The sequence below is a fragment of the Convolutriloba macropyga genome, chromosome 2 (assembly GCF_964194025.1).
Source record: "Convolutriloba macropyga chromosome 2, txConMacr16.3, whole genome shotgun sequence".
In the NCBI taxonomy this organism is placed as follows: domain Eukaryota; kingdom Metazoa; phylum Xenacoelomorpha; order Acoela; family Convolutidae; genus Convolutriloba; species Convolutriloba macropyga.
Genome location: NC_134469.1, coordinates 22039697 through 22052717, shown reverse-complemented (window position 1 = coordinate 22052717; position 13021 = coordinate 22039697). Strand labels below are relative to the sequence as shown.

Sequence of the window (13021 nt, the reverse complement as noted above, 5' to 3'; positions counted from 1 at the left end):
GAGGGCACCAGTATCCCCACGTTGCTGGGACAGAATTTCCACCGACCTGCGTCGTTGGCAACATTCAATATACTTTCCCTTGGGAAGAAGGGCAAATTCCCAACTCTTGGTTCTCTAGCTCGGATGTAAATCAAGTTTTGAGTTCAGTGGAGGGGTCAGGGAATTTGCTTCAAACTGTGTCAAGCTTTGATGGGAGCGAGCTAAGTGTTGATACTAGCACTTGGACAGCAAATGAACAGCAGAACTTTGATCCGGCACAGTACTATGGTTCTACTGATATGTCGACTACTCCATCAATGACAACACCTTCCATAGAGGATGGAACGGCGCACAATCCAATTTTGCTGACTGATGAATTTCAACAACTTCAATCAGCGTTCAACCAACTGATCCTCCAGTATTATTTGAACGTTCTAGACTTTTTGGGAATGAGATTCAAAACTTGCCAGTGTATGTTATGAGAACTCTGTTTGAATAGATTCGAGTTGGTACAATTTTTCAGCTTCATTTGTAATCGATCTTAACGGAAAAGGTGTATGTTGATTTATACATTTTCCTGGTGATGTATTTAAACATTCTTTATAGTATAATCTTTCTCATGTGAGCTTTCTTTTCTAAACCAGTTCATAAGGATATCATCAAACAATATTTTGAATTTTGAAACTTTGTTACAAAACTTGATATTTAACGGAAAGAGCGTTATCAAAACTCGACATTTAACAAAAATACTTGATCAAAAATTTGATATTTAAGAAAAAAAAACTGAGCAGAAATTTGATTTCTAAGAAAAAAACGTGTATAAAAACTCGATTTTTATGTTGTAATAGAAAAAGAAAACTTATCATTTTACAAATTAAAAAATCTCTTCCTTTTTTGCGTAAAATTATACCGTAAACTGTTGAAAATCAGGAAAAAATTTGCGCTTTATTGTATTCAATTGGAAACTGTTTTTGATATTTAAACAAAAAAATTGAATGAAAACTCGACATTTAACAAAAATTTGGTTGAGAAAACTCGATTTTATTTAAATAAATTGTTTCAAAACCCAACAGTTAACAAAAATTTTTCTGAGAAAACTCGACTTTTAAAAGAATAATTTGTTACCAAAACTTGACATTTAACAGATTAGAGGTATCAATTTAAACATTTAAGAAAAAGATTGTATAAAATGAGAAATTGAATTTTTTTGATGTCTAAACCAAATATAAAACTGATACTATGTAAATAATTGTGATGCAATTACAAATTTATTACTTTCTAATTTCAAGATATAACAGAGAATTATCAATTAAGCCATGGCCGTCTAACAAACAGTCAACAATTTTTATCAATTCACCCTCATTTTGAGTTTTCAAGAGATTGAATTCTGTCCAGAAAAGAAGATCCCATTGTTTGTGTTCTTACATTTCTTTGATCAGCACGCAGTAGATGTCTCTTGAACTTCTTTCTAATCAATCTTTTTTTAGACACACTAGGTAACTTCTCAACATTTTTGTTCTCATAATTGTGTTGTACTGCTCTGTCTAACTGAGTAAAGACAAGTCCCAATTCTTCCAAAATATTGCCAAAAAATTGATGTTTATATAATGTATATAAACAATCAACTGTCTGATATAAATAGGAGAGATCTTCCAGTTTTTGAAGCAAGTCTTTGGCGGAGAAAGAAATGAGAAAAATGTGATATCGAAAGGTTTTCAGGGGACAGAAACTGTAGTGTAAAGCAACAACATATTCACTTGTAAAAAGATATGGTCTATAATCTTTGACAGATACAAATATAAACAACGCCTTTTCACAGAATTTTTTGTAAAAGTGTGGTAAAAGCTGACACATAACTGCTGCCATTCTGTAAAATTATTTAGTATGTTCAAATAAGGAAATCAATTTCTTTAGAACTTAAATTCCAAATAAGGAAACTAAATTATTTATTATAAGTAAAACCAAATTCCAAATAAGGAAATCAACTTATATATTATAAACGAAATCAAATTCCAAATAAGGAAACAAATGAAATTGTTATGTGCAATTTAAAATCTCATTTGAACTATGAATCAATTCAAGAAACAGCAGATTAAGAAATTTCGATGTTTTACTTGTTCAAAATATTTTCCTCACTACTTCTCTTTATTGCAACACAGACGTTCTAAACACAAAGACTATTTTTCTATAATGATTCAAAAATTTTCTTTATTGAAAGTTTCTGATTAGAAATCCTTTTAAGGAAGAATTATAAATAGACACATTTTTCACTTCCTTTTTAGGAAATTGTGCGAAAATTTTAACTCGATTTTTAAGTTGTAATAGAAAAAGAAAACTTATCATTTTACAAATTAAAAAATCTCTCTTTTTTTTGCGTAAAATTATACCGTAAACTGTTGAAAACCAGGAAAAAATTTGCGCTTTATTGTATCCAATTGGAAACTGTTTTTGATATTTAAACAAAAAAATTGAATGAAAACTCGACATTTAACAAAAATTTTGTTGAGAAAACTCGATTTTATTTAAATAAATTGTTTCAAAATCCAACAGTTAACAAAAATTTTTCTGAGAAAACTCGACTTTTAAAAGAATAATTTGTTACCAAAACTTGACATTTAACAGATTAGAGGTATCAAATTCCAAATAAGGAAACAAATGAAATTGTTATGTGCAATTTAAAATCTCATTTGAACTATGAATCAATTCAAGAAACAGCAGATTAAGAAATTTCGATGTTTTACTTGTTCAAAATATTTTCCTCACTACTTCTCTTTATTGCAACACAGACGTTCTAAACACAAAGACTATTTTTCTATAATGATTCAAAAATTTTCTTTATTGAAAGTTTCTGATTAGAAATTCTTTTAAGGAAGAATTATAAATAGACACATTTTTCACTTCCTTTTTAGGAAATTGTGCGAAAAAAATGATGTCATTAGCATAAAAGGAAATTCTGTGTTGTAGAGGCCCTTAAATTTTTAAGCAAATCATTTAATCAACTTCTTGCAGCTTACTCAAGTTACGTATATGTCTCTCTCCATAGTATCTCCTTTTTACTCGAGCGCTCTATCAATGTTTACAGATTCACAACCTAAATTGGGTACTGATTCCGTCCCATTTTACATTGAATTTGGCTCTCATCCAAACAGATTTGGGAGATTTACTGTGTCCCAATTATTTAGAAATGGACAAAATTACTCGGAACCAACTTTTCAAGTCTTTAAAAAAGGTAAATGTGGAACATTTGAAAAGTACCAACAACTGAGAATTGGAGATTATGAAGTCAAGAAATTTTGTCTTCTGAAGAACGATCTGCTGAATGGAGACTGGAAAATTCGAGAAAATCCAGCTCAATTTGAGAGGAACCCAAAGTTGGAAGACGTGCTGCAACAATGTCACAAAGCAAGAGAGATCAGCATTGGAAAAAATCGAAGACTCTACGTTACCTTTATACAGTACGTTCAGGACAATCCAGCTTCAGTTTATGTCCAGATCCGACTATTTTTTCGCAAAGAGAGCAATGAGTTCAAGCAAGTGACTTACGTCAGCTATAAAATGGAAGAATTCAAGGAACTCATTGAAAATCTTAAAGATTTCTCTAATATTGAACAATGTACATTTCAATAACTACTGCTGCGCAATATTATAATGTGTTTTTTTTATATTGAATGATGAATATTTGGTGATTATATGTACTTGACTTTCAGTAAACATTTTTTCATTTGAATCTTTTTTCTTCTTGGAATGAGTTGGAACATTGGATGCTCTAGAAACATTTTCTTAAATCTCAGAGACAAATCAAAAGTTTTTCACGTCAGGTTACATCACGAGCTTAAAAGGTATTCATATACAGTTCTTGAAGCACTAAATTTTCCCAATTTGGATAATTTAGACGTAGAATCCCAATTTTCTGAATTCAAGTGGGTTATTCATAATGGACTGCGCACAACAACTCTAACATATCGTTCTGACAAACAAGAAATTTCAATTTCTCAACTTCGCTGGAACGGATATCAGTGGAGTTTTCTTACAAAGATTGATTTGAAAAAAGAGTAGTATAAAAATCTAGTAGATTATCTACCAACACTTCTTTCCTATATAGAAAACTACAAAAAGACTTGCATTGTTTTGGACGAAACAACTCAGAGTTAATGAATATTGTTACTCTGGTAAACATTTTCAATTGTTACTTTCAATGTTCCCTACGAACAAAAAACGTAAAAACTGTTTTCTCGCAGCTTGTAAAATTTGGGACCAAAATGTCGATTTGGACGAAATTGATCAAAAGTTTCCTCACGGAGGAAGAATTGGATATGGAAACTCTCTTTTGGATTTTTTCTTAGCTAGATCAAAAATTTTTCGTCTACATGCAATTTTACATGATTCTGCTGGAGCTGTGAAAACAACAGACGAAGGACCGGGTTATTGTTACATGCTGCCGCAATTACCCAGCTCCTGTCTTCTAGGTCAAATAACTGGATTATCCTTTTGTCTTATACTAGATTGTTAATCATTTGTCAACTATCTCAGCTAAAAAGAGGATGACTCTCGTTGTGTTTGATATTGAGTGCTTGGAGGGAACAGCTGTCAATCAATGAGCTGGGAATTTTCAAGGACGGAATTGTGTTAGGATATACATTCCTCCCACCGAATGGCTACAAGCCAACATTTCAAGCGAAGTGGAACACAAGGAATTTACACGGAATAAACTGGGATAATGGAAAAGTTGATTACTCAGATCTCCCAACCATAATTCATCAACATTGTTCTCCTACAACCGAGTACTTTGCCAAAGGATTGGAAAAAAGTAAAATCCTACCCAATTACTTGTGTAAGGATGTGGAAAATTTGGACGATTAAGGATGTCCAAAAGCCTCTAAGTTGATTTCCAACGAAGATACTATCTGGTAATGTAGTAACTACCCCTACCGACACACGAAAACATTGCCCTGTGCAGAGAAGAAAAGTTGTGCTTATGGAACTTGGGTTCTTAATTTTTTTGACAAAATTTAACATTTGTAAAAATTTTTATGTACTTTGATTGTAATGTATCATATTGTCTTTTACTTAATTTTTAAAATCTTTTTTTCTCTTACAAAACATAAAAAGTTGCTTCAAAAATGAGAAAATTGAACTAATTTTTTCATAGCGTTACACAGTTATTCTTCATTTCAATTCCGTCGTTTTTCTTAATTTTTAATTTATTCTCCTTTTTTTGCTTTCTGTTATTAATTCTTGTGAAGAGACAGTGTTTTGGCTGTCGCTGTTGTTTGTTTCTTTTTCATGTTTAGAAGCTTATCCCATTTTTTTTATCTATTTACATAACAATTCAGTTGAAAAATTTTCTCTAACGTCTCAATGATTACGTTTAAATGACTGAGCATACAGATAAGGGATTAAATTCGGATAATTTTTGTCTTTGATGATAATAATCTGGAACGACAGTGTGGAAGAAACAACAGTGAAGAAACAACAGTTTGGATTGCAATCCTTTGTAGTACAGTTGGTTATATTTTACCTTCACCTAATTTATGAACAAGAAAATTTCCACAAAAGAACAAATTTTTATCTCATTGGTTGGTCCAAGCGGATCTGGGAAATCTCATCTTATACATGAATGGTTAACAATTGGAACCTTTCAACCAGAGCTCGACAAAATTTACTACTTCTATCAACATAATCAATCTCTTTATGGTTTAAAGTCTAAAGATGTTAAAAATATTGCGTTTATAGAAGGAGTTGACTTTGAGTTTATTCAAAACCTCTCAAATAACGGAACAAAGTATCTGTTAATTTTTGACAACTCTTGTGAGGAGATTTCCAGCTCTAGAGATTTCGTTATATTTGCAACAGATGGAAGACATAAAAGACTCAGCACAGTATACATAAAACACAATTCATTTCATCAGAGTAGATTAGGAAGAGATATAGAGTTACAAAATACTCATATCGTCTTGTTCAAATCTCCTAGAGATGTACTGCAAATAAACACTCTGAGCCAACAGTTGGGATTAGGTTCACAGTTAAAAGATTGGTATACCAAAGCAACTTCTATTCCTTATGGTCATTTACCTATTAATTTAACTCCCAAAGCAGTCGACTCTCTTCAATTTTGTACAAATAGTGGACCGATTCCTTCAATTTTTTTCCTTCCACAACATAAACAGCAGACCACATTTTTGAGTGATGAGCACACAACATCTCTCTACTCTGACAGCGTTCCAAAGTTATTCCCGGAACTTCAAAAGAACTTTCCTAAAAAATGTCCAAAAGAATTTATTCACTTCCTAAACGAGTGCATCGTAAACATGCTCAGAGCAGAACTGCAAGATATTCAAAACGAGACGTAATAAAGTATCAAGACGAAATTCATCAGATTATTCTAAAAAAAGGAACTGGAATAAATAAAAGGAGAGCGATTTTAAGTTCAAGGAAAGGAATAGAACTTATATCAATTCTAACTCCGTCTATCATTAACCGTCTTTCTTGAAAAGGAACAGTTTGTTTTGATTCTTCAGCAGCTTTACGAACGAAAATTCAATTTACATGTGTACAAATTTGACAAGAGTGACGAACAAGTTAACTTCGTCCCACAGAATTTAGATTCTCTTCACAAGGACATCACCACTAACACAAAATCATTCAAAAACGAGTCAGTTGTAGATCAAACACTCAAATGTCTTCGAATCAAGCTGTCCCTCAGTGACTCCATTTTACTGGATGGAAGTGATACAAATGTAGCATTTACCGATTTTATTTACTCATTGAAGAGAAAAAATATTGCATTTCCTGATATCTATTACACAATACTTGATGCTACAGGGATATGTTCGAGCAAAATTGTAAACAATGATGCCAAAAGCAAAGACAGAGGGAGTTGCATCCCTTTCAAAATCTGAAAAAGCGAAACTTCAACGATTATACAAAGAAGGAAAAGCCGCATTTGGATCGGTTAGAAATCTTCAGAAAGCGAGCGGTTTATCAAGAGGCAAGGTTATTTCCTTTCTCCACACTAAAAATTCCTATACAAAATACCGTCAAGCAACTCGACATTTTAGACGATTACCTGCATTTGCAAAGCGGATAAATGAAATTTGGTGTCTTGATTTAGCTTTTATGGACAAATTGTCAGAGTTTAATAACGGAGTAAAGTAATTATTAATCTGCGTTGATGTATTTTCTCGTTTTGTCCGTGTTCAACCAATGAAATCAAAGTATTCTACAGATGCTGTAGCAGCTTTCAAAAAATGCTACGAAAACACAACATCCCACAAAAAGTATGGGTTGATCAAGGAACAGAGTTTGGTGGCGAATTTTTGGAAATTTTTTGGACAAAAGAAAATTAAAATTTATTCAACGAGAAGTGAAACAAAAGCTGCCGTAGCTGAGAGAGCTATCAGATCTCTGAAAAACATTATTTATCGCTCCATGGAAGCAAACGGGCATGAGTACCTTGTAAAAAAGGGCTCTTTCCTAAATACAATGAATAGTAGACTAAATAGATCTACAGGTAAAGCTCCAAAGGAGGTAAAAAACAAAGACTTTTTACCAATTTTTAACAAAAAATCCGATCAGACAATACAAAAAATCTCGGTTTGAAGCAGGGGATAAAGTACGAATTTCGAAATACGATATTCTTTTTAGAAAAAGATACAATTCACAGTTCACGAGTGAGATCTTTGAAATTGTTAAGATTGCTACTTAGAAACCTCCAACATACAACTTCAAGGGAGAGCAGGGTGATGAAATACTAGGAAAATTTTATGAACAAGAGCTCTCAAATTGTATCATTTAATGATGAACTCTTTTACGGTAGAGCTGGTTTCCAACGCATCCTTTGATTGTTATCCAAAAATCAAATTGAGTTCTTTTACCAATTTCCTTCCCGAACAGATTATCCTTGAAGGAGAACGGGAGGTGGCAATAACCGAACTATCATATCCATCTTTGTACCAGAATATTACAGATGAAAAATTTTTCTATCTAGATGCTGCAACTCCAGATACAAACCTTCCGATTTTTATACAATTGATGCAGGACTGTATCCATCAATATCTGATATTGTGAACGAAATGAACAAAAAAATTCAGGAAAGAGAAAAGTATGAGAAAACTCCAATCAAGTTAAAAGTCAACAGAATTACACAGAGAATATCCCTGAGCCTTCCTAATGAAAACTTGTTACTAGTTATCTTCAGTACTAATCTCTGTCACGTATTTGGGTGTGAGGAAGCAGTTTACGGAAAGGAAGTTTCTATGAGTGGTGCTGGACCACATTTTCCTAAATTTCCCTATGATATTGTTCGAATTCATACTCTCATGATATACAGTGATATTGTTGAATACAAAATTGTAGGTGATACAAAAGCCGCGCTTTTGAGATGTATTCCGTTTATTTCTAAAATTAAGAATGGAGACATAATATCTACTGGACAAAATATGAATTATCAAAACTTCCCAAATCTACAATTTAAAAAAATTCTTAAAAATTTTTTCCACAGCATTAAACTTGAGCTCCGCGACTCATACGGTGAAAAAGTTTCCTTCAATTCAGTAGGTGTAACAAGAGCTGTATTGATGTTCAGAAGAGCTTCAGACAATCTTTTTCAAAATTAAGTTTACAAAAATGGTTGCAGACAGTGGTTTACCGTATTTTCGTGGTTATTCAAGACAAAGGGGAAGAGGATTTGGAGCTTTAGCACAAACAATTGGGAGAACTGCAATTCCTTTTAGAGACGATATGTTGTACCAGCAGCTAAAAGGGTTGGTGCTGACTTGATTGAATTAGCTGCGCCAGATATCGGAACTGAATTAGCTGGAAGGAAAAAGTTCAATTCTGCAGCCACAGATTTTGGAAAGAAAACTTTACGTAAACAACTAGGAGGAGAAAAACCTAGAAAACGCATATTATTCGAAAACGCTCACCAAAAATCAGTCGACGCCGTCGAACTAGGAGGAAAATTTTTCGAAACTAAAATGAATACCAGATCAACAAATGATAGTAATTTCCATTATGGACACTTAACAAATTCTTGCTTGGAGATTTTTGAAGAAATTCCGGTTTTGGAACCAATTGAATCTTCCCGTATTCAAGAAGTTTATCCCAGTACTTCATTGGATGAAAGCAGCATTGAATTTGAATTTGAAACAGATAGAAGTGTTTCTCTCGATATGAGAGATAGTCATTTACAAATTAAAGTTGGATTACAAAAGGGAAAATTATTTGAAGATTTCATGGAAAAAGAGGAGCATGAAAAACCAGATATAGGTATGACTTTCACTAATGGACTCTATGGCCACAAAGCTCTGATATCTAATGACTTCAATGCTTCTACAACGAATAATGAAGGAATTTTGGCTTGTCATGGATACGAATTTGAGAAAGATCCTAGTGATTATGAAAAAAGTCCGTTCTTAGAAAGGGAAGAAGAGCTTTTTGTTGAAAGATGGGATTACCTTATATGGTAAACTTGCAATCGACTTATTTCAATGTGAAAAATTATTACTTCCAAATACAAAAATTAGACTCAAATTGATTCGAGCGAGACCAAATTTTTACATGATTTCCTACAATCCGCATGTTTCCCTTAGAGTTCTTGACTGTTTTTTACGAGACGTGTTGTCGTTAATAAGGTCTATCACCAGACAATCAAGTATCAACTAACACATCAACCAGCTTGCTATAATTTTATGGAGACAATTGCGCGATCATTTACTATTCCTTCTGGAAAAAATCAATTTTCAGGAAAATGTTTTCAATAATGCCCCAATCAGACAAATTGCAATAACAATGAACACTAATTCAGCATTCACCGGACATTTTCAAGAAAATCCTTTTCATTATTGAAAGTTTAGACGGCGGGAGCTGAGAATTGTTCGAGGGGGGAGAGCTGTTGTCTCAATTGATATAACCAACAATTGTAGAGCTTATGTTACAACAATGAAGGCAATGAACTTCAAAGAAGAAATTCCTGCGTTACCGAATGATTTCTTTACAGGTCAATATGTGCTTGTATTCGATCTCACCTCACTCCAAGATGCTGGTGAAAATGTTCATTATCCTGAACTCAGTGGGGAAAATCTTCGTTTAGAAATGTTCTTTGAACGTCCGCTAACCAATGTTACCAAGCTAATTGTTCTCGGAGAACGAATCTCAACAGTTAAAATTGATCAGTTTGGAACAGTTGCTAAAAATGTCTGAAGAACTCTGCATTAATCAAGATTTTTTAATTTTCTTTTCAATTTTTTATGGTTTTTATATTATTGCCTTCTGCGTTGGAACATTTGTTGGATATGTATTTTCATCGCCCAGTTGCAACCCTTTTTCACACTATAATATCAAGATAGGGAATGGATGAAAATTGGGGTAGACCTACTCCAAACTTATATGTATACCTTATTTGTGCAGTATTTCTGGGACTTTTAATCATCATTAATATCTTTCATCCCGATGTCACAGGTAACAGTGAAGACAGAGTAAGTAAGTCTACAGGAGATCTGATACGTACAATTCCCCAATCTAAAGATTGTTGCTTCATTGAAAAGAACGAATCATTTCAACTTGATTGTAATGTGAGAAATCCCTGTTCCAAAGGAGCTTGCGAATTGAAACAGCAGATTATTTGTCATGGATAATCAATCTCTTCAACAAATTATTGAACGCATTCCTGAGCTAATAATCAAATACATTGGATCGTTTCCAGCAGTGTTCATTCCAAATTTACCCAAATTCAGCTTTGCAATCATTAACACTGCTTCGAGTAAAGAAGTCGGTGAACATTGGATACTGATTGCTCGACTCAACAGAAAATACTATTATGCGGATTCTCTGGCTCGATCAGTAACACATTACAAATTTTTAGTTAAAAAGTACCAAAAAATAAAACATCAACCACTTCAGAAAATGCAAAATTTGTGTGGATTGTACGCAATTTTTGCAGCATTTCAACTATTTAAGTTTTTCCAAACCAACTTGAACAACATTCATGATGTGCACGTTTTAATTTTTATAAGTAACTATATGTAGTAGTGTTCATTTTGGTGTTTAATAAGCTGAAGTTAATAAAGTCGATAGTATATGTTTCTCGCAACTGTTTCTCGTGAGTTTTCTAAACTTTTTTATCCAACTTTATTAACCACTCGTCTAAGTGTACCTTAATGTTCATTGAAATTTATACAATTTATTGTAATTGATTGGGTAATTTTGTACTTTGATGCTCATAATTTGTACTGTGTCTGTCAATTTATACTATTTTAATTCATTTTTTCTTTTATTTAACATCTTTTTTCAAATAATGTAGAAAAAATAATGTATATATGCATTTAATTAGCAAGATGGCGCAGTGGGAGTGCACTGGGCCATAACCCAGAGGACGGTAGATCAAAACTACCTCTTGCTATCTTGACTTTTTCCAATTAATGAGCGCGCAAAAGACAATTGTTACACAATTGATTAAAACAATTAGGGGAACAATCTTTGCAATTGACCTAAAACTTGTAAACAAAAATTCAACATGTCACATAATTACCCCTCAGATAACTAGGGTAAATGAAAACCCCCACCAATTAATTTCACAATTTAATAACATAAAATTTGCAAACAAAATTCAATATGTCACATAATTACCCCTCACATAATTACAGCAATTAATTACCCACGCCAATTCTATTGTTCTCAAGTAATCACTTAAAAACTACACAAACATTGATATTGTCCCCTCAAAATTTCAGCCAATCAGGAGCGTCTCCGAACCTACCCCCCACATTTGCACCGACTATACTACTAGCATATGTACATGCACAAATACATACACAAAACCTATACCTTATCTTAATACATGGCGGCACCTAATCAATGCATGTCCACGGCTATAACTAATCTTAAAACATCTCGGCGGCTATTACTATTCTTAATACATGTCGGCGCATATATTTAATCTTAATACATGTCGCCAGCTAATACATGTCGCCGGCAAATCTTAATACATTATATCTATACCCTATCTTAATACATGTGAGAGCCCTCTATCTCCTGGAACTACGCTATACCCTATCTTAATACATGGGGACCTCACCCCCCCCCCCCGGGGAGTGTAGCTTACTATATTACTACTTGCATAAGAGAGGCGTGACATGATATTATAGCTTTTCAGCGTACGCTCGGCTAGAAGCTTAAACATAAACTTAAAACCTCGGGGACTTGAAACACCTACACAAATTTGAGTGCCCCAGAGAAGCTAGCGCATTAGTAAATAAGCACAATAAGCTTGTAGTAAAATGAAGTCATAGAGCTAATCCATTACTGATCAATTTTCTCATCATCATCGACACCTTAGACCCACCCCCAAAAAACTCTATTTGATAAAAGATTTCGAAGTGCTTTAGCTCAAAGTTTTTTCAAGTTCAATGAGACTGTTAGCTTTTACCAAAAACAAATGGATCCCAATTTTATCAGACTACGTCTTCAAAAAGACTATACATTATAATAATATGCTCAATCAACGCTAAACAGAGGTGCGAAAGACCTATAGCCAACCCAAATTTTCTAATTTTCGTTATCTTTATTAATTTTCTCAATTTTAAGCAGAAAATAGGATTTGTATCAGATCCAAACTTATCATCATCATAAAGATAAATCTGCTTTTTTGTGAGCTGCTGTTACTAGGACATTCGCATTACGAAGCAAACGAGACCGAAATACTAAAATTATATTACCTTTCCTGCAGCCTTAATTTTTTTCTCCAGTGAAGTCAAGATGGCCACTTTTCGTTTCTGAAGATTGTACAGGTCTTGTCTGATATCCGTTGTCTTGGCTAGCTCCTTAACCGCCTCTGCTTGACCTAAATCAGTTAGTAGCATTAAGGGCATGGAGCAAAATCGCAGAACAAGAAAAATATCAATTTCTGATTATCTATTTTTTTTATATAATCCACCAAAGCGATGTCAACAGTCTTGTTGTTTGGTTATGGAACTTCTTAAGCATTTTTTAAAAAAAAACAAAATCAATTTAAGGAGGAAAAAAAATTGAAAATACAGAGGAAGAC

The 13021-nt window shown here is 33.3% G+C and overlaps 1 protein-coding gene across 1 annotated transcript in view; it reads right to left on the bottom strand.

Annotated features, from left to right (window-relative positions):
- Positions 1-13021, bottom strand: part of LOC142334856 (uncharacterized) — a 113505-nt gene that overhangs the window by 85588 nt on the left and 14896 nt on the right. Inside the window, exon 6 of the mRNA XM_075383182.1 lies at positions 12693-12817. Within this exon, the coding sequence (XP_075239297.1) occupies positions 12693-12817 (125 nt within the window). The remainder of the gene's footprint in view (positions 1-12692; positions 12818-13021) is intronic.